Consider the following 20,679-nt stretch of genomic DNA (forward strand, 5'->3'; position numbering starts at 1 on the left):
TTAGAAGTCTATGCCAATAAATAATAAACTCATATTATTATAATTGATATTTTACATATTTTCTCCAGTTTGTAAAGGCAGAATGTGATTTATTATAGTCAATCTTGCATCCACGCAGTAGCAAGTATAACAAGTAGTAGCTATACTGTGTTTTTCCAATAAAATACGGTACTTAATGTGGCTATATATACACATAAAGGGTACACATACCATATGCACACACTATATATACAATAGATACACATGCCGTAGATATGGTGCTCTGAAATACTACTTAACAAGAAACAACCTGTTATTCCCCTTACCTGTGAGAATTTCCACAACATTGCCAGTTATGATATTCTTCCATAAGATCAATATGATCAAGCGTAGAATTATAGAAATCCGTATATGAAATAATAGGAGGACTGATCAGACTATTTGCAGCATCTACAAAGAAAACATAGGAGTCTTAAATTACTGCCTGGATTCAGCACATCTGTTTTCTAGGCATTCTGAGCACCAGTGACCTCAGCAACTTTAAGTGAAATCAGCTACTAATAACTTTGCCTCAGTCTTAGCTCCAGAATTACAACTATAACATAACATCATATGACATCATATTAATTGCTGTAGAAGAGTAAATCCCTAGTTCAGCCCATTTATGATAAGGGACTCCATTTGACTCTAGCCCACTTAATGACATACACTAAGTTAAGATTTCATGGATAAAGAATGCTATATTCTGCTGAAATCAATGAAAATGGAGTTTGACAGATGAATTTCTTAAACATCTTAATTTAATTTCAAACATAGCTATGGATATAACATCTACATGCTTTCCAGTTAACAATTATCTGTTTGAGTTTGTTGCCTGTTTGGAAAGAGAGGGGCACAAAACCTAGTGTGCCAAGATATACCTATTACCTCAGGTAACTACTATACTGTCCAGACTCACCAGTACAAAAATTATGTACTTGACCAAATGAAGAAAACCAATTCACATTTAAGCCACCTATCTCATTATGTAGAATTCACATAATGTCAAGCAGATCATGTTTTATCTGTTTGCACTTGAACTTAATTTAATTTTGAGCAGTCGCACAGCAAGTAGCATGTTTTGAATTATTAAATATGCCTTTTTGCAGAATTAAGGAATTAGCAACTCTTTCACAGATGACTAGACAACATGCATCTTGGTTTTAGATACAGTTGAGCTTATGTGTCTAAACTGTCACTCTGGACAAGCAGGACTGTGCAGAAAGCTTTTAAGTACAAGTTTTAAGCTGACAGTGAAATGAAAACATACTCACTCCAATCTTAATTTTCACTTGGTGGTTTCATTTTCTCCTAGAAAGGAGAAAGGTTTTTTTACCCCTCAAGAAACAGGGACTGACCTTAAGCCTCCCACTTCCATAGTAAATGCTCTAAATCACTGAGTTATTGGGGATGAGCGGAGGAGAAGTTCTGCATTTGCAATGGTCAAATTTGCTGTATTCTGTGTTGAACTGGACAGGGATTTACTTTTTTTAAGCTGTAGTTTTGGACTTAAGAGGCATCCACATTGCCTAACTTTTCTTAGATGCCAAAATCCTTTTGTGAGGGTAAGCCAGTTACTGAAGAAGTTCTGGTAATTCCACATTTAAACCAGTTTCTTTTATAAATCTAAGGGAAACCTTAACCATTGATTACTTCTGTGGATTTCTGTTTGAGTGATCTTCAGTTGTTGTTACAGGAAAATGATGAATAGCAATTATCCTCTACTGGAAAGCAAGTACAAAGACTTGCCAATAGAAGAAGTTTTTTTGTTGCTTACTACTTTTTGGCATTTTATTGTAGTTCATGCTGCGCCACCACTGTCAGTCTCCCCCAGAAGAGGAGAGGTATAAACTATCCACCTCCATACATATATATATATATATATATATATACACACACACACACACACACACACACACACAAATGTACTTAATACATATACACACATACATATGCATACACAATTCAGGAAAAATACCTACTAAATAAAGCCAGGACTTTGGCTGCTGATGGAATCCACCAGCTACATTTCACCATAGGTGGAAACTCTTCAGGTTTTGCAGGAAACAGGCGTAAAGAAATAAATTGCAGTAACCTGTCCACCAGCTGCTTGAACCTCTTCTGGGAAATCCTAAAACAAATATCCTGCAGTTACACTCACGTGATCACTATCTACACTGGAGTTTATAGCCTCAGATTTCAATGTTATTTTCTTAAAAAACATGCTTTTGTCCTATACATAAAACCAAAATTCCAAATATAAAGTTTAAGAAGCATGATTTAAATACTGGCACACAGCAGTGCTCTTCAGTGCACCCCTACCTCTGCTTTTTAATGTCTGTGATTTAAAAAAAAACAACAAAAAAACATTACTTGTGCTTGACTTTTAGTAAAGAAAAATAAAACAAAAATCCTTAGCTATTTCACTCCACACTCTGAATACTGATGAATTCTCAATTTTTTATTTTGAGTTACTTGAATAAAGGGTGGAAAGTACTTCATATGCTTGTGACAAGTGCACATTTTAAATTATGTGCTGCACCACTTCCATAATATCACAACAATACACATATGTGTAGATATATTAAATATATAGAGCTTTCCTATTTTAATGGTTTAGATTTCTAAATACATGTTTTAAGAATAAAAACATCAATATGCCTATTATAAACTTAACCAAGAGAGTAAACCTTATTTGTAAACACTGATTCAAATGACATAATGAATTTCCACAATTTTAAGCAAATTTAGACATATTACAGGGTAGAAGAAGAGAAATACAATTTCCATCCTCGCATAGAATAGATTTCCTAGGAGATAAGGGAATTGTGAATATGGCCAAACTTGTTTTTTACCCCAGACTGGAATTTTTGCACAGTCATTATAAGGAAGGCAAACTTCATATCAACCTAAAAAATTGCTCTTTTGGCAGTTACTCCCATCTGACTTTATTAGTGAGGTGATATTAGAGTTATTTGAATTACTTAAACATCTAGTGCTCTAACTACACTCTCTCACCACCTCTATTAATGCTACGAAGCAGGGATTCGATTTCATTTATGGTTTTCATACAATACAGTAAAGTTACGGTATCTTTTCCAAATATGTAAGATAAACCTTTATTTAAACAAAGATCATAAAGATGTTTGTATTAATAATATTGTTTAAACATGTATCTAAAAAATTTACATAAATAAGTTATTTTGCAATTAAGGCTTTTTTGCATAAAGATATTAATTTTTATACATTACATACATTTTGTATCTATAAATCAGTATCACTTAGTGGACTATGTCCAAATGTACTTTGGAAACAACAAAAACAATCTCTTTAGTCAATTAAATTAACTTTCATATAATTTATAAAACAGTCAACATCAATGGAAGTACAGTAACAATTGTAATCCTAAAAATGGAATTTTAAATTTTATTTTTTAATTTTTTTTTACTTTTTAGACCAGTGCACTAGGAAATGATGGTCAGCTTCTGTTAAGGCTGCTATCTGTCTTAGCAAGTGAGCATAGATGACATAAGTAGAAGTGTTACTAAATTGAGGATTCTGAAAAAGATTAAAAAAAGTGTTAGGTTAATAAACTGCATAAAGGAAAAAAAAAGTCATTAGGATTTTTTCTTATGGTTGTTGCCAATACAATAATGCAGGAAAGGAATTCACAAAATTACTGTGACAGTGGTATACCTATGAAAAAATGATTTTCCATTTCTAGTCAAATAAAAAATACTATATTGTAGAAGTATGATTTTTTGGTTTCAAAAGAAAGCCCACAGGTAATAAAGGCAGTACGCAATAAATTCTTCTGGATTATCATTTACTGTGTAGCCCATAAATTACACTCCGAGTAATGTGCTTTCCATCTCAGTAATAAGAATTCTCATAACTCCTGTCTTCCCAGAAATCAATCCAAACTTATTTTCCCTCTTACGTATGAGTTCACACATTCCCACTTTTCAGCAGGATATATTCCTTATAATTCACAGCTAGCATACCACCTCAGAGAAGAAAAGTATTGTCTCAAAAAATTAGATTACCATCTGATCTTTTCAAATAACAGCAGAAACTCTCCTTGTGTGGAGAGGTGTTTTCTACACTGGCAAAATTTAAAGGGGAAATTTGCAACAAATGCAAATCAACAACAGTAGCAAAGGTGATAGGTTAACACAGTCAGAAATCAGACGGTGTCGCCAGTCAGACTGGAGAGTATCTGCTGGACGAAAAGCAACACCGGAAAAAGTTACAGCAATATAAAAAAGTGCATATACTGAAACTTTCTGGAAAGATCAGAGTTAAGCATACCAATAAAACAAATCTGGGAATAAGCAAGAAATAGGAACAAATAATCTGCTAAAACATTTGTTCTTTCAACCCACAAAACAATAGGAAACAACTTCATGTCTAACCATTAGTTCATAGTTTTAATCTATGCAACTATCTTCCATTAAGCTCCCATTTCCATCATGCATATACTACATTTCTTCCATGTTTTAATACATTCTTATAACAGGAAATTAAATGTGAAGTACCTTGGCTATAAAAAGTATCTTGTTTGCATAGTATACTGGTTTATAGATTATAAATTAGACAGATATATACTTTAAAAAAAGTACAGTATTTTTCTTACCTGTAAAAGTATACAGTATGCTCTAAGATCATCTTTTGTTCGTGGCCTATGAATAAATGAAATAATAAGCAGAACCATATGTATACATCATATGCACATATTAAGAGTAATGAAATCATGCACTGTATGATTCAACTTTGCTTTGCCAATGTGTCGAACACCATATTTAAGGTGTCCACTGCTCTCAGAAACTGAAAAGGACACTTAAAGATTCTGACTATTCTATAAAGGCAGTAGGCTATTTTAGCATCCGTATTTTGTAGCATAACACAAGGAAGAAGGCAAAAAAACCCAAATGCGAGTATTGAAGAGTAAAGGTGTTCCAAAGAGGGAAGTCCATGCCATTGTCTATCTCTGATGATACCACAGAAGAGTTCATTTGTCCCGTCTTAGATATTTCCTGCCAGAATTCTCCATACATTTCTACCACTGCAGCCTCTGTACTTCTTACCGTTTATCTGCTTTGAGGCTTTTACACAACCACAGTCACACATGCAGCAACAGCACAGAAAAGGTAGTATAAGGTGGAGAAAGAAAGAGGCAAGGGTTGGGTGACAGGTGAGTCACAACAAAGCGCTGCCTCTTGCTATATCTTTTTGTGAATCAAACTATGCATTCTCAGTTCTATTACTTCTTGCTAAAATGTTGTCATCTCCAAACCTCCTTTCCGCATCCTGCACTGCTCTTTCTATGTCATTGCCACACACAAACAGTATTGTGAAGTAGACTTTGGATTAAGGAATTATCTAGGTTAAAATACCCTAGTTGCTGTTGGGGAGTGGGTAGGTAAAGTATGTTTTGCTCTAGCTAATTTCCTTAATTCATCTCACAGTTGAGATGCTCAAAATACTACCCTGGTGACAAGCAGCTGAGATTTTGTGGGGGAATGTATGGCTGGGTCTGCCTCTCAGAGGGGTAATGTCAGCTTACAGTGTTCAAGATACATTTCATCAGATTTGCCTGCCAAAATGAGGTAAGTTCTTCCGAGTCAAATAAGTTATATTAGAACATTTTCTATCTTTGGCTAAAACAATAAAGACAAAGTATACCAGTTGTAAGAGCTGTCACAGCACTAACACAAACATTTGTTATCATTACCCTTTCCATTCTTGCAGCAGACCATTAATTATTCCTTTTAGGACTGACTTCTGAACATCTTGAGGCTATGGAAAAAGGAGAGGAAAAATCATATCTGATGTAATTATACATATTCTAGATAAGATACTGTACGAACAATCAAGTTTGTTTTGCTTGTGATTCAAGCCAGCTAAGAAATCTTTGTGTTAGGATGCTGAGCCCTGAGTATCTTTCCTCACAGACTATTAGCTGAGGCCTGGAATTGTGTCAACGGTGGCCTTCAATGCTTTAAACAACTTAAAAACTGTAAATATAATTTCTAAATTACTCCTGTCCTTTGTTTATTAGGTACAGTACCTACTTTTTGCTAACCCGATCCTCACATTTTCCCACCATGCAGTGTCCCATCACGGTCACGTCATATCTTGCAAGCAGTCTTTAAGATCTACCACAGCATAAACTGTGCATTACTAGCAGCAAAAATTTCTTCCACTTTTACTAGAGCAGTTTTCATGATTCTATGGCAGTTCTCACGGGACTATTTTCAGCATGTTTTGAGAGTTTCTTCAGAAATCACACCTATCTCAGAAAAACTTTTGGTTTAATTGCTTCTCAGCATAATTTTTTGCTGAAATAATTGTTACAATGTTTTAAAACATGAATTATTTTCTTCTACTTACAGTATTTAATAAGGCATCATAGACAATGTTCACAAATTTTGCATCAATTCCAGAGTCCTCAATGGTATTAAATGGAGAATTTGTATCTTTCTGGAAGTTAGATAATACATGAAGCATTTTGGTTTTGAAATGTTTTGACTATTTTAGTTATCTTTGAAAATAAAAGTTTAACAGTAAGTTTAAACAAAACACATACAGATAAAACTATTTGTTTTCCTTATCAAAACATAAGAATCTAAGTTGCTTTTATTAATACGTGAAAGATAAAGTTAAACAACAGTAATCCTACACACTGGCAACATTTATGTAGCTCCATTACCTTGTTGTTCTATTTAAAAAATGTAAGAGGGTTTCGAATAATGAATTACATCAAATTTTCATCTTTGTTGTTGATGCATCATCAGACAAGACCAACAAAATCATAAACATTTGGTATTTGTTAAGTAACTTAAGAGTGATGGGTTATTCTGTCTAGGTCCAGGCCCTAGTGTCCATACTAAATAGCATAAGCACATTTTGCTCTGTAATAGGCAGGAAAGACTAATTTAGCATAAATTCAGAAAGTTTTCACACATGAATATCATCCTTCCCAAGGAAACCTGAGTATGCCATCACAACACAAGGAAGTTATACTACATGAGCCCATATTGCACATTTCTTTAGAGAAAGGGAACTTCTGTTTCCAGATTTGCCTGGGTTTCTGTATTAGCTGCATTAGCTTGTATGTTTTTAAACTGTAGTTTGTGTAGAAAATATCTACACAGTCATAATGTCAGAAAACGAAGTACATACACTTGAAATATAGTTGCCTAAACCGCAATGAATAAATTAATACAATAACAGATCTTATTGACCTTGAGTAACCAGCTGTTAGCCTCTAACTGATGTTTTTGTAAACACTTGGAAGACACAAAGCACTTTAAGTAATAATAGTATTATGAATTATTTTCTACCTTAAATGCAGCATTTATCTCCAAGAAAGAATCAAATGTTGTAGAATAAAAATCATGTACAGCTTTCCAATCTCCTGATGACTTAGCCTTTTCCACATCATCCCTAGAAAGAATCCATTAAAATATTGGTTATATAAGGGTTCAATCTTACCAACCACTTAGACTTTAGACTGCACTGTAACTCCAAGCGTTCCTCACTAAGAACACTTAGAAGACAGACAAGTATAATGCCAGTGTCTTTCTAACATCTTCCTTGTCATGTTAAGATCATGGTGTTACAAGAGAACAAAAGTATAGTTTGTGTTTGATACACCTAAGCAGCATCGCTTATTCAAAATGTTAATTCATGGTGTCACAGTTCAGTATGTTAAGACAAATCATTAGCAGAACAGAATTATGCTGAAGATAATACTGACATGATAAAATTTCTGAGACAACTTAAGTATGCAGGCTCCTAAACTAGTCAAATTCATTATCATTTGTACAAAACTTTATTTATCTTCAAATTTTTAAGATAAAACTTAATCTTTCTTTGCGACTGTACATATTCCTTAAGGGGACAACAAAATCTATGGATTTACTCCCACAATCCTTTTAAATATTAGACCTTAAAGTAAGTAGCTGTATATGAAATTTTGTATAATATCATACATTAAAAAAAAACCCCAAACCCACACAAAAAAAAAAACCAAACCCAACCAACCTTTGACACAGAATTTTATTTTAGTTAATCTACAATGCTGGGGATACAAATCCTAGTTTGCTTCCCCTCAGATAATTTCTTTATACTAGATATTTTTTCAAAAGTTATCAGTGGGACATACCAGACACGCCAGTGACTTTTTAATACTTTTCTTGAAAAAATAAAATTATTGATAATTACATGACTAGGCAGCAGTCAATAGATACAAAAATTTGAATATGGAAAAAATTTCAGATCTTCAGATCACCTGGATACCAACAAAGGATCATGTCTTGTCAAAAAACTCTTCTATACCTGCTTCATGTTCCACCAAATACAAATACTGATTAATCAAAAGTCATTCCTTTTCCTCACTGAATGCACAAAATTTCAAACATGGAAAAGAGCAACGAAGAGTATACGCTCATATGTCTCTTGGAGCAACTGTGATACTTTTTTTTTCCATCTGTTTGAAAAATAGAAGAATCAAGCTTCTTCCTAGAATACTCTTCCCCATTTCCTGACCAAGATTATTGTACAGTAAAACACTCAGGGGTGTTACAGCAGCATAATGCTGCTCTATGGGCGCTAAGGATTTTGGGGAGGGGAAGGCATCATCATACTTTCAATGAATTAGTAAATACCCCTCTAAGAATGCATCCACTCTAAAGAAATACTCTGTCAATATATATGTTCCTGTACTGCAGGCAGAATCCCCGAGCGCAGACACACCTTATGCCACTAATTTTTCAATAAAGTTATGCCATTTCCTCAAACAACAGTGTCAACAACACAATTTTTGGGAACATAGCTGTGTTACTTGATACTTTTAATACATTACTCTTAAATTAAATATATTTAAGTGTAATGTATTAAAATGTAAGTGTCTGATGTGCAGTGTTTCACACAAGACTGAGAACGCCCAGTACACCAATGGACATGACACACCATAATTGGCAGTACAAACAAAATACCTAAGGTGGAAAGGGATTTTCCAGCTTACACTGAGCCACACACTTCAAGCTAGAGAAAGTATTCTGACAATTTTCACAGCAACAGAATTATCAATCCCACCATCACAACCAGACTAACTACTACTACTACTACTTGTTAGTCTTACTGAATTGTTCCCTCATTTAAGATTAACAAAAGCAAATGTGTGAATTAGAACAAACTGAAGAAAGTCCAAAGAAATAAAGTATGCTTTTGGAAACACCAGTGAAACTTACTGAAAATCTTTCACAGTTTTGGTTCGGACAGGAAGGGAAGGTTCAGGAGGAACTGGTGCTTTCAGTTCTTGGGGTAACGTATCTATAGAGATGCGCTGCTTTTGTCGTACATCGAGGCAAATAGGTGGTAGGTCTCTCACTTATTTAAAAAAAAAAGAAACAAACAATAAATACAATGCAATGATATAAATAAAAACAGCTAGTAAAATAGATACATAAGAACTGGGGGGGGGAGAGAAAACTCACACTGTCTGATTCTACATCTTTAAACCCCTACTCATCGAAGTACTTTTCTTGCCACGTGCTCATCCCAGACTGCTTAAAGGGAAATAAAACCTTATAAACAAAAAACACGTCCTTAATTTGTAATCAAGTCTTCATGAACAAAGTGCTTCTTCTGCCAATGGAGGGAGAAAATTGGCCAGGCTGTCTCCTAAGGTTTTCTGAAATATGGGAGTCTCAAGTTGCAAACAAATTATTTGTCTATTACAAAAAACAAAGAAAATCAAGACAGATTTTCACAATTTAATTGCCGGCATACTGCTGACCAAAAAAAAAACCCCAACAAAAAAACCCCTAGTGATCTGTATTCCAAGTAATTATTAGGGAAAATACCATAATATTGTACTTACATAAGATGCACTGGTATTACAGCAGTAAAGTCAAAGGATGTCATGGAATTACAGAGTTACCCAAGGTGATCCTGTTATATTTGATGTTTGAAAGAGCAGTTCAAGACTGGTAGCTATTAGTCATGAATAGTACTGTTGACCATTATTGTATTTACAATATATATATTCTAAATATTGTAATATACAAACTGCAACACTGGCGTTCCCTACATGTAAGAAAAATCTCAAGCACAACTACACCCAAGTCCAACTATTTTCTGACTTACAAGGACAAGTCTTCAGTCAGTTTTTCTAGACAGTGATATTTAATTTTAGCTAGAGTGGACTCTGGATCATCTACAGCCTCCTAAAAGAATCTCTCCAATAAATTAAATAGGAAATGTAAGTTTTCCGTGTTGCAGAGAATTACTGCTGAAACGGTAGCATCTTTAAACATTTCTCAATAAACGTGGCTGCCTAGTCTAAGCACAAACAGCAGTGCTTTAACAAGGTCTTTCTATTCTTCTCCTTACTTTATACTTGATCTGAGAACATTGTATAGGGTTTATGTGGCATGTTTTCAGCAGCAGAGGGGCTGCAGGGGTGGCCTCTGTGAGAGGAGAGGTGAGGTTGCCTCTATGTCAGACAGTCAGCTCCAGAACAGACCCACCAATGACACTGGTAGCACCTCTATGAAAATATATTTAAGAAAGGGTAAAAAACACTGCACAGCAGCTGAGAGAGAGAGAGATTGGAGATTAAAAAGAAAAGAGAGAAATCACCCTGCAGACACCCAGGTCAGTGGAGAAAGATGGGGAGGAGGTGCTCCAGGTACTGGAGCAAAGATTCCTGTGCAGCCTGTGGAGAAGACAATGGTGGAACAGGTTGTCCCCCTGCAACCCATAGAGAGCTCACACCTGAGCAGGCTGCTGGCAGGAACTGTGGCCCACGGGGGACCCACACTGGAGCAGTCTGTTCCTAAAGGACTGTACCCAATGGAAATGGCCCATGTTAGAATAGTTCTTGAAGAACTGCAACTCATGGGAAGGACCTATGTTGGAAAACCTGGTGAAAGAGAAAAAAAAAAAGAGTGTATCCTGTGGGGAAAATCCCATGCTGGAGCAGGGAACAGTGTGAAAAGGAATAATTAGCAGAGATGAAGTTTCATGAGCCAACTGCAACCCTTATTCCTCAGCCCCCTACACTGGTTGGGGGAAAGGAGGTAGAAGAGTGGGGAACAAAGGAGTGAAGTTGAACTTGGGAAGAAGGGGAGCCAGGGGGAAGGTGTTCTGAGTTTTGTTTAACTGGCAATAAATTAATATCCTCAAGTCAACTCTCTTTTGCCTGTGGTGATAATTGCAAAGTGGACTCCCTGTCTTTATCTCAACCCACAACCTTTTTCATCTTATTTTCTCCCCATATCCTGTTGAAGATGGGGAATGACAGAGCAGCTTGGTGGGTGTCTGGCAGCCAGCCAAGGTAAACCCATCAAAAACGTGAAAAAAATATTCCAACACAGTATAAACAAATATCCCTTCTACTGACAGTGTCTTCTCCAACATCCTTAAAATGCTTTTTTAGTCTGATTTACACTGCATGTTTTTAAAAGCATTTATATGAATTATGACATATGTTTGGGATAAAAGATATTGTATAAAATAAAAGTGCCCTCAGAAGTCAAACATATTAAGCCAAAATCCTCTATGAATTGCCTAAGAACCCTCCAAGCCTTTTCACTACCATTCCAAGAGTTGTTTTTTTTTTAAATTAACTAAACATCAAAGTAGTACCACTACTCCATTTATCACAGTGGGGAAACAGTTGCTAACAAAATCCCCCACACCCAAAGGCAGATTCTTTTCACTCATGCTAATGACAGAGACACTGTCATTATGACTTAGCCTCCATTCATGAGATTATAGCAGATCAGAGCTGTCCTCAATCCCCTCAGTGGCATTGATAAGGAACCTTGCCCACTCTCACAGCTGGAATTTCATGCTATTTAAAGAGAAGAGTAGTAATTTAAAAATTTTAAAAAGTGGACACACAGATAATAAATTAATTCAAGCCAAGGTACCAAACAATCCCATCATTCAAGTGTTCTGCTATTGCACATCATTCTCTGAGAGCAGGATGGACTGACCTAAAAGAAACTGACTATGTCTAATTTTTATACTCTGAGAAAGACAAGTAATTTTAATTTAGCTCTCATTCTGTCTTCTCAATTTTAAAGGGATTAAACATTGAATTATAACCAGCTGAATACACTGAAATGAAGAAAATATTCTCTTCACATCTGCAGAAGAGACAGCTGCTGACAGAAGCTGTTTCTCATTTCAGTAAATTGAGGCTACAGGTGCTAAGCTGGTAACTTGCACTCTGTCAATGATGCTTTTTTTAAAAATATATATATATAAGTAGCTTAAATTAGATATACTAAAACTGAGTTTTAATAATATGTTTAATAAACACTGTCAACTTCAGCATGTTTTGACATAATTCAAGTTTATTTGTAAACAGACTTATTTGCTCATCTGACATTAAAAAATACTAATTAAGATCTGTCACTTCAGTTCCATTGAGGAGAAACTTGAAACTTTATATAGTGAGTCGATAAGTAGCAACAACACAATATTACAAGATAAGAAAAAGCAGTAATTTCTGGCTGCCTGCCCAATTACATCACGTAAAAAGACTCAGCAATGCATGACTGCTCAGGGAATGATCAAAACCTTTGAGGAAGAAAATCTCATTGATAGGATGCAGAATTGGATACAAGGAAATTTAGGCTGAATGAATCTAGAACAGCAGTTATTGTCAGTGACCAACACATCTACTGGCAGATGAAAATTTTCAAAGTAGGTAAAGCAAAAAAAAAACCCAAAAAAACAACTTACTTGTTTTTATAACATTATAAAGGAACTAGAACAATCTAGTTCATACATAGATTTCATATCAGATAATTGTTGCAGTAGAAGATTTGTTACATAAATTCAGTATCTGTGGCAGCTATAGAGCAAACACCACCCTAGCTTTCATGCTGTATTTACCAGCATTGCCTTCTCCATGCTCTTCCTTTTCAATGAAATTAACATTCTTTGAACCCAAGCCTAAAGTATTATCAGTATATGCACATATAGATACATACACATATTCAGAGACATAACACATATATAGATAAACTGAAAAACCTCCACCAACCAAGCAGAATTCCTGAATTTCAGAATAGCAAAGAAACATTTTTAATGGAGAAATTTGTTTCAATTATTATTTTTTCCATGGAATACACATACCTCCTCAAAACATTTTGAGTGCACCTTGAACTGTAAATAAAAATAATCTGGTTTTATATAGGCAGGTTACTCTGATTCTGTAATTACCAGAATATCTGCTCAATTTTACCCATTGAGTTCATGTTCAAGAATATATCTTTGACTATAATAAATATTGCCATGCATTAGCGTGGCAAAAATTAACAACTAAGTACTTATGAGTCAGTAATTACAACTAGGACAGTATCAAGTGCAGCAAGAACTGAGGGCACTTCAAGAAAGAGGTGTTTAGAGTTTACCATTCTTGTCAAGTACAAAAAAATTAAAAAAGGGGGGGGGAGGGGCAGGGCAGATTTCTTCTACTTAATGAAATTAATTCTGCAAAAGGTTACTGTATTTTTCACATTTCTTGGCCCAATGCTACATTTAATTTTACTTTGTTCTAAATTTTATTAAGCAGCAAGCTTTCATATCATAAGATAAGCGTCTATTAAGCAACTAGTCAAACAGAAGCTAGACAGGAAACAGTTAAGGCTTAAATAATGAAAGACAGTAGCTTGGAGTCTATGAATCAACTGCATGCATGTTTCTGTTAAAAAGGATAGAAGCTGAGTAGTTAATATTGACAAGAGATCACTTTTAGCTTCCAAGGAAAATAATGTTATCTGAGAAAGGTAAAACATTTTATTTCTCCGAGGACTTTCAGATTCCAACAATATTGCAATTCTTTACGTGCAATTCACATAGGAAGACTTTTCTTTAAAAATGTATAGGTGAGACCAATGGCCACCTGAAGGTTTTTCTTCCAGCTTTGTTAGCTCAACCTTGCAGCACTTTGTAAGAATCAGCAGAGCTCTGACCTGCTTTGCAGGATCTTCTTTTTGCCTTACCCCAAGTATTGCCCTCAAGAATATAACTTCTACCTTAACTCCAGTAAGTTATGCAGCAGTGGGAGAATTCTTCACGGGCCATCTCCAGCTACCTTTGTTTCCTTTGCGTAGTACAAAGGGACTTGAGCAAAATACAAAATCCTGTCTAAACCATCATTTACAGCAAGGATTCAAAGATTATTTTGTTAAGGATCCAGTCCTGCAAGGTATAAGCCACTTTTTTCTGCACAACTTTGAAAACGCCAATACCTGTCCACAGTTTTGTTTGAAACTCATGCTACTGAGATCCCTTAAGTAATGCAGTTCCTCTTTCTAGCCTTAAATTGACTGAGTACTATAAAGAACTTGGAGAACCACAGAATAATCAGGCTGAGAGGGACCTGCTCACAGGCAAAATCAGTACAAACCTGACAAGTGTTTGTACAGCCTTTTATCAAAAGTCACAAATTACTGAAATTCCATATCCTAGCTCAAAAGTCTAATAAAAATTTCAGGTCTAACCACAATGTCATCTCATCAGGCTTCACAATTCTAGCCTACCATGCTGAATACAAGGCTCCACTTTCTATCTCTTCATCAGTTATCGTTACCTCATCATACCACAACAATCTTCCTTCTTGCTCTTAAAGCTCTTCAGAACTTAACCAATCTTTGCCTCTGAATTTTATTTTGTGTCACCACTGGCCTTCACCCTCAATGAAAGCCAGCAACTCTCAGCAACAGTCTCCCTTAAAAGTCCTATGCTTACCTCATCCCTGCCATTCTTCAGACAGTGATAGAAAAATCTTTTCCACAAAGTTCTGAAAATTCCTAAGGAAACTGCCACCTGACTGCAGTTAGACAAACAGGTCCTGGAAATGGACTACCGAATCTGTAACTTTCTTTAAAACTTCAGTTTATTATTTCATCCTCTAGGTCTATTTGTTTTTCTTACCCAAGTTGTCTCTATGACATAACCTCTAGAGAGAATGGACTACTATATATATTACTGCCTGTACAATGTAGAGCACAGCATAATTTAATGAAATCTAGATTTCTGTATTTTCTGGTATTACCACAATACAAATATTGGCAGAACACTGAGCACCTTCTTAAACTGGTAACTAAGTAACACAGGGCTTTTATTCTCTTACCATTTTTGATGTTGGGTATAACAAGTTGCGTAGGTGAATTTCTGTTTCCGATGCCTTCTTTCTTTTGGTTGATAGTTGTGATGAAACTGCTGAAAGTGGAAAACTGATTTTTGGTTCCTCTCTCCACTCCCTGTAATTAAGATGACAGCATGCTATAAAGGGCTAATACATTTCTGCAAGAGTAATCTTACTCATGTGGTATTACACAGAATACTTAAATATCAGTTATCCTGACATCAGACTGGTAATATGTAAATAAGACATAAATAATGATTCTGCACATTTGTTTCAGATTGAATCAGGAGACATAAAATTCCTTTCCATTGCATTAAAAAACTCAAGTATTAATTTGCAGGATATAAAGATATCCTTGCATTACTGTGAGGAAAACACAATATGATTAGAATGCTTTCAACAATATTCTAACTTTCTGTATCCTAATTTCTAACTACTTTTATATTCCTCACTACATCCAGCTCAGTTTAAACAGATCAAAGTGTCACCTATTCCTTTTTCCCAATAACTCTAATATACTGAAGTAGTTCAGACAAATTTCCCAAGACTTGAAATGCAGGGTCAAAAAAATCCTATGTGGGCTAACCTGCTAGTAAAATTTAGACACTGGCTACCTGGGTAAAAACCCTTAACAATTCAAAACTGTCAGCAGCAGCTGCTACTGAAGAAAGGCTAGCCAACAAACATTTATCAACAGAGTGTTAAAAAAAACCTGTTTGAGTACCTGTATGTGTGGCCACCAAGGAGTGTGCACAAGCCTTTGCTAAGAAGTGTTCAGCACTAATGTGTTGAAACAGTGAAAAGATGTGAAATCACACAACAGAATTCCAAAGGATTGCACCACTCGGTCTGTTTGACACTTCAGTGGTATTAGACACAGTTATTTACTCTGGAGAATTTGCAAAGCATAGGTGGGTTAAGGGGCTTGCCCACGACAATAGAAGTCACATGATGGATATTTTAATTTCCATCTCAGCTCCAAGTCATCAGTTGATATCAGGCAAAGGTAGATCAACTCAAAAAAATGCACACATTCTCTCTGCACATCATGATTTTCAGCCTCACATTAACCTAAAGATTCATTTGCTCGATATCTGGTATCTGCGCTTTCAGTTAGGAAAAAGAAAAGTTTTCCTGCAAAAACTTGCAAAACCTATAATTCCCCAAACAAGAATAAAAATTATAGAATAATTAACGTAATATCCTATCCATTTTTTTAAACCCATATATTTCCCTTTCCCCTTAAGAGTAGTAAATTTGGACTAAGACATGCAGCCAGAGTTCTGAGGAAAGCACTTCACTTCCACCACAACATCCTGAAATATCACCAGGAGGGTAATTACACAGCCCATAAACCTGCCGTGCCGCAGTGTATGCAAGCTGGTATGCCACCAGGAATTTAAAATAACAGTGGCACAAACAGCCAGTTTTCCATGGCTTATAACTCAGCAAATTATAAATTTGAAAAATCAGCAGGACTTCTGGCTTTAAAAATAGCAAGTTTCAATTTCTAGCTCCAAATTCCTTGAATGCAACATTAAATATAAAATGTAATTACCACTATAATTTTCATAATAATTTTTTCTTTTATTCTATAACTTTTGAAATATCATTAAGATCCTTCTTAAAAATCACCTGGCAGACAACTGGAGAAAAACCAGACCCTGAACAAACCTGCCAAGACATGATTTACTTAAAAAGGACTTTTAAACAAATTCAGAGCTGAGGTTAATCTGCTGTGTCACAAAATGTTTGCTCTAGGTAGAAAAACTCTGGAGCTTGGACTAATCTAATGATGATTAACAGGCAATAGGTATCATAAATAATTGAGAAGAGGAGCTTTTATGCAACAAGACTATTGTGACAACCTTTTTGGCTGACTCAGCTTCCTAGGTTTTACTCCAGCCATGCCACTGAAATAGTATAGTTGAACAGTTATTTAAAATGGTTCTTCTTAATGCCACCTCCCTCAGCAGTGATCGGAGAGAAAAAAAATTGCATGTGCTACTTAACTCCGTCATCTTGCTCCAAGTGCAGTTCCAACAATATCAAACAAACACATGGACAAAGGCTCACTGAAAGCCCAAGGGGAAAACTGGGGAACTACATGCTCATTAATGAGGATCTCTGACATCTCCTGGAAGAATAATCTAGGACAAGTGTATAGCACCATGTCATACTTACAAAATTTTGTAAGAGGTCAGTGAGCCTCTAGAGCCCAAGACTCTACACACATCCTGCCACCAGAAAATTGAACTGCCATATAAAGAATGAGTATGCTTAGAGGGAGTAAGTGGATCAAAGAAAACTTTAACCCTCTTTTTTAAGAGCATATTAATAACCCACAACTATGTTGGGTTCCTAGTGGAATTTTTCCAAAGAGTTAAGCCCACCATAAGACTGAAGCCATACTAGCATTATGCTTTATAAATCTACGTTTTTCATTATTGAAGTTAAATTAGGTGGAAAAAACAAGTCAAACTGTTTGCAAAGAGCACATACAGAGTGCTTTCTGGGAAGTGGCAAAAGACCATCTAGAAGAGTTTCTTGAAAATCCTACTCTTTAGCCCTAACACAATTCACTCAAGACCCATATGCACATGGCAAGTAAAGGCCAGTGAGAAGTAAAAGGTTTTCTTCCCTGAGCAAGAAGACATGAGGGACACTTGGATTACCTAATGACAGCTGACAATGCATCAGTCTATGCAAGAAGTAGGATTTTCCTTTTCATTCATATCTTGAAACCATCCAAACCATCGCCCATTATGCATTATTTCTAATCACTGTTTGGCCCATATGAAAAGCCTGAACTCTTTGCAGGATCATTCATTTATTCATGGACTAATTTAATCTCCACAACTTTACTTAGAAATAAAAGCCAACCCCTCCCACCCCCCCCAAAACTCAGTGATCATTCTTCCACAATTCCACGTGGCCCGTGGAGCTAGGAAAAGCCATGATGGCCCTTGGCTAGGAAAAGCCACGATATGAATGACAACAGCCATAGTCACGTAATCCCTTTACTCCAACTTGCAGCCAGCTTAAACTCCAGATGAGACATCTTTCACACATATGCTCTTAGGAGAAAAAGGATATCATGGTTATATCCTGACTTACTAAAATTCTGACCTTTTCCACAGCTACTGTGGAAAATGGAAACTGTTTTAAAGGATGTGTCACACTTTCATACTGCCTTCGAGGAAGCTCTAGTCATGTCACACCAGCTGCACAAATCTACGGTGGGTCTTTAGTGCATTGAAGAAAACATCAATTACACAAAAACTGTGGAGATGTTCTGAGACAAGGATATCTGAAGGTCACTTCATATACAAACAAGGTATAGTATCTAGATCACCACAGTCAACATATGATGGCTATAAATTTAGAAATAATAGGCAGAGAGAATATGAAAGTTAAGGTCATGTGGAGTATCACTGTATTTGTATCAGGCATGTATTTTTAAAGGAAGGGAATTTTAATGAGGAAAAAACATTAATAAACAAAGGTATTTTTAAAAGACAGTAATTTCCCCCTTTGGTTATCACATCACATTACAAACTCTTCCCCAGTTTAATGATGAGGAAGCTGAGAACATATTTCTCTCTTTAAAAACATTTGAGAGGATTTGATTAAGTAACACTCATTTTTTGATGTTTTCAATCAGAACTTTTAATACAAGAACTTGTATTAAAATAATACTATATATGATGAATCTCTCAACATACTTCACAAAGCCCTGGAATTAGATGTGTAGGTTGGTCACTAGGGCTTGGCAGACTAATAGTCCAATAGCTTCTTTACAGCAACTCATAAAGGTCTTGCAGAAACATATCTGCATTCCCTATTAGGTACATTTGGATCAAAAACTGCATTCTGTTACAAAAAGAGAAATCCAGGGCTATGGAAATGCGTATTACACCTGTCCTCAAAGCTCTCTCTTTGTAACATACTATTAAAACCCACATGCAGCTCTTTATAAATCCAAAATCCCACCGGCATTTGACAAGCAATCACACCTAGCCAGATCTGAACTCCTCTGCAGCAGGTCAACTTAGACAACTTATGCATGTGGGCAATAGTTCAGAGGTACATGAAGGATGTTCAACTACAAACAAGTTCTCCTGATTCTTTAAGGTAGTGGGAATTCTGAGCTAAACCTGACACATTTTAGACCACACTTGTACTTTTATTCTAAGGGATTGGCATTTGCCATTCAAAGTCTGAAGTGGAGATTTTCAAAGGTAAAAATAACTCCTGGGCACTTGTCCATTACAGACTTCTCCCACCAAATCTATATTTGAATCACAAGAACAAACACATTCTTCCACATCCAGACAGATTTGCAAAACTCAAAGTCTTTCAGAAGGTTGGAACGTTGTAGGCAAAACACAAAATTGGCAGAACTGATCAAAGGAGTTTGCAGTTTGCCTATGGTTACTTCATTTAACATTACAATTATTTCAAGACAGTCATAAACACTAGACACTAAATCTTTAAACTCAAATTATGTAAAATTAAAATTTCTATGAAGTCATATTTATCAGAACTGTTGAATTAAGATCTCATAACTGTGTTACTTACTACAGCATTGGTAAAATTTTTGCTCTGTTGTTGGACTGAAGCAAGCTACAGCAAGATTTAACACTGAGCTATGCAACCCACGCCAGGAAAATTTTATGTTTGGTCATATTGTATGGTCAGCAGATACAAAACTGTAACTTCAATAAAATTAAAAATAGCAAACGAGGTTTCTGAAATGAAATTATTCTGGTGAATATCTTTCTGGCAGTTTTGCGTTCTTTTTATTCATGTTAACTCATTCATCAACTGTCGAAATGTTTTGCCACTTTCACTTCAACACAATGCAAAAACCGGAAAAGACCTTTTCAGCAAAAGTTAAAAACACAGAAGTATTTTCCAGCTAGCTCTCTTGCTCTTAAGTTTATTAAGAGCTGAAACCCTCCACCCCCGAAAACCCTTAAGGAACATTTACACCGCTGCAAACCCTCACTCATGACTAACCCAAAAGAGCAGACCGTTGTAAAATGTTAAAGAACTATAAGTAGATGCGGAATTTATAGCTTCATTATGTCACTGCTTACAGATGCACTTGTTATTTTTAAGAAACTTGAATGAAAGACTCTCAACGGAGAAGAACAGGAAAGAAAATGAACACGATGCTCTCTCTTCCCCCCCTCCCCTCCCCCCGAATAAAGCGGCAAATAGAGCAAATGACAGCAGCCGGTCCCGCTCCCCGGGGCCGGGCGGGGCGGCAGCGCGGGCGCGGGAACGGCAGGAGACCTACCCCGGCAGCCGCGCTGGATGCCGACGGGATGGGCGGCAGTTTCTCTCGCTCCTTTTCTTTCTCCCCTTCTTCCTCCTCTTCTTCTTCCTCATCCTCGCCGCCCTCCTCGGCTGAGGCAGGCTCCGCGCTGCCCTGGTTCAGCTCCGCACCCGGCGGGAGCCCCGCGCCAGGGCCGGGG

General features: G+C 36.2%; 1 protein-coding gene across 1 annotated transcript in view; it reads right to left on the reverse strand.

Moving 5' to 3' along the window:
* Positions 1-20,672, reverse strand: part of HECTD2 (HECT domain E3 ubiquitin protein ligase 2) — a gene marked incomplete at its 5' end in the record, with an annotated part of 36,703 nt that extends 16,031 nt beyond the window's left edge. Inside the window, 10 exons of the mRNA XM_010177755.2 lie at positions 306-429; positions 2,001-2,149; positions 3,467-3,576; positions 4,655-4,700; positions 5,753-5,817; positions 6,412-6,501; positions 7,365-7,467; positions 9,276-9,414; positions 15,182-15,311; positions 20,502-20,672. Coding sequence (XP_010176057.2) covers positions 306-429; positions 2,001-2,149; positions 3,467-3,576; positions 4,655-4,700; positions 5,753-5,817; positions 6,412-6,501; positions 7,365-7,467; positions 9,276-9,414; positions 15,182-15,311; positions 20,502-20,672 — 1,127 coding nt within the window. The remainder of the gene's footprint in view (positions 1-305; positions 430-2,000; positions 2,150-3,466; positions 3,577-4,654; positions 4,701-5,752; positions 5,818-6,411; positions 6,502-7,364; positions 7,468-9,275; positions 9,415-15,181; positions 15,312-20,501) is intronic.
* Positions 20,673-20,679: the final 7 nt, after the last annotated feature.

Source organism: Antrostomus carolinensis, unplaced genomic scaffold (assembly GCF_000700745.2).
Source record: "Antrostomus carolinensis isolate BGI_N321 unplaced genomic scaffold, ASM70074v2 scaffold9231, whole genome shotgun sequence".
NCBI lineage: Eukaryota > Metazoa > Chordata > Aves > Caprimulgiformes > Caprimulgidae > Antrostomus > Antrostomus carolinensis.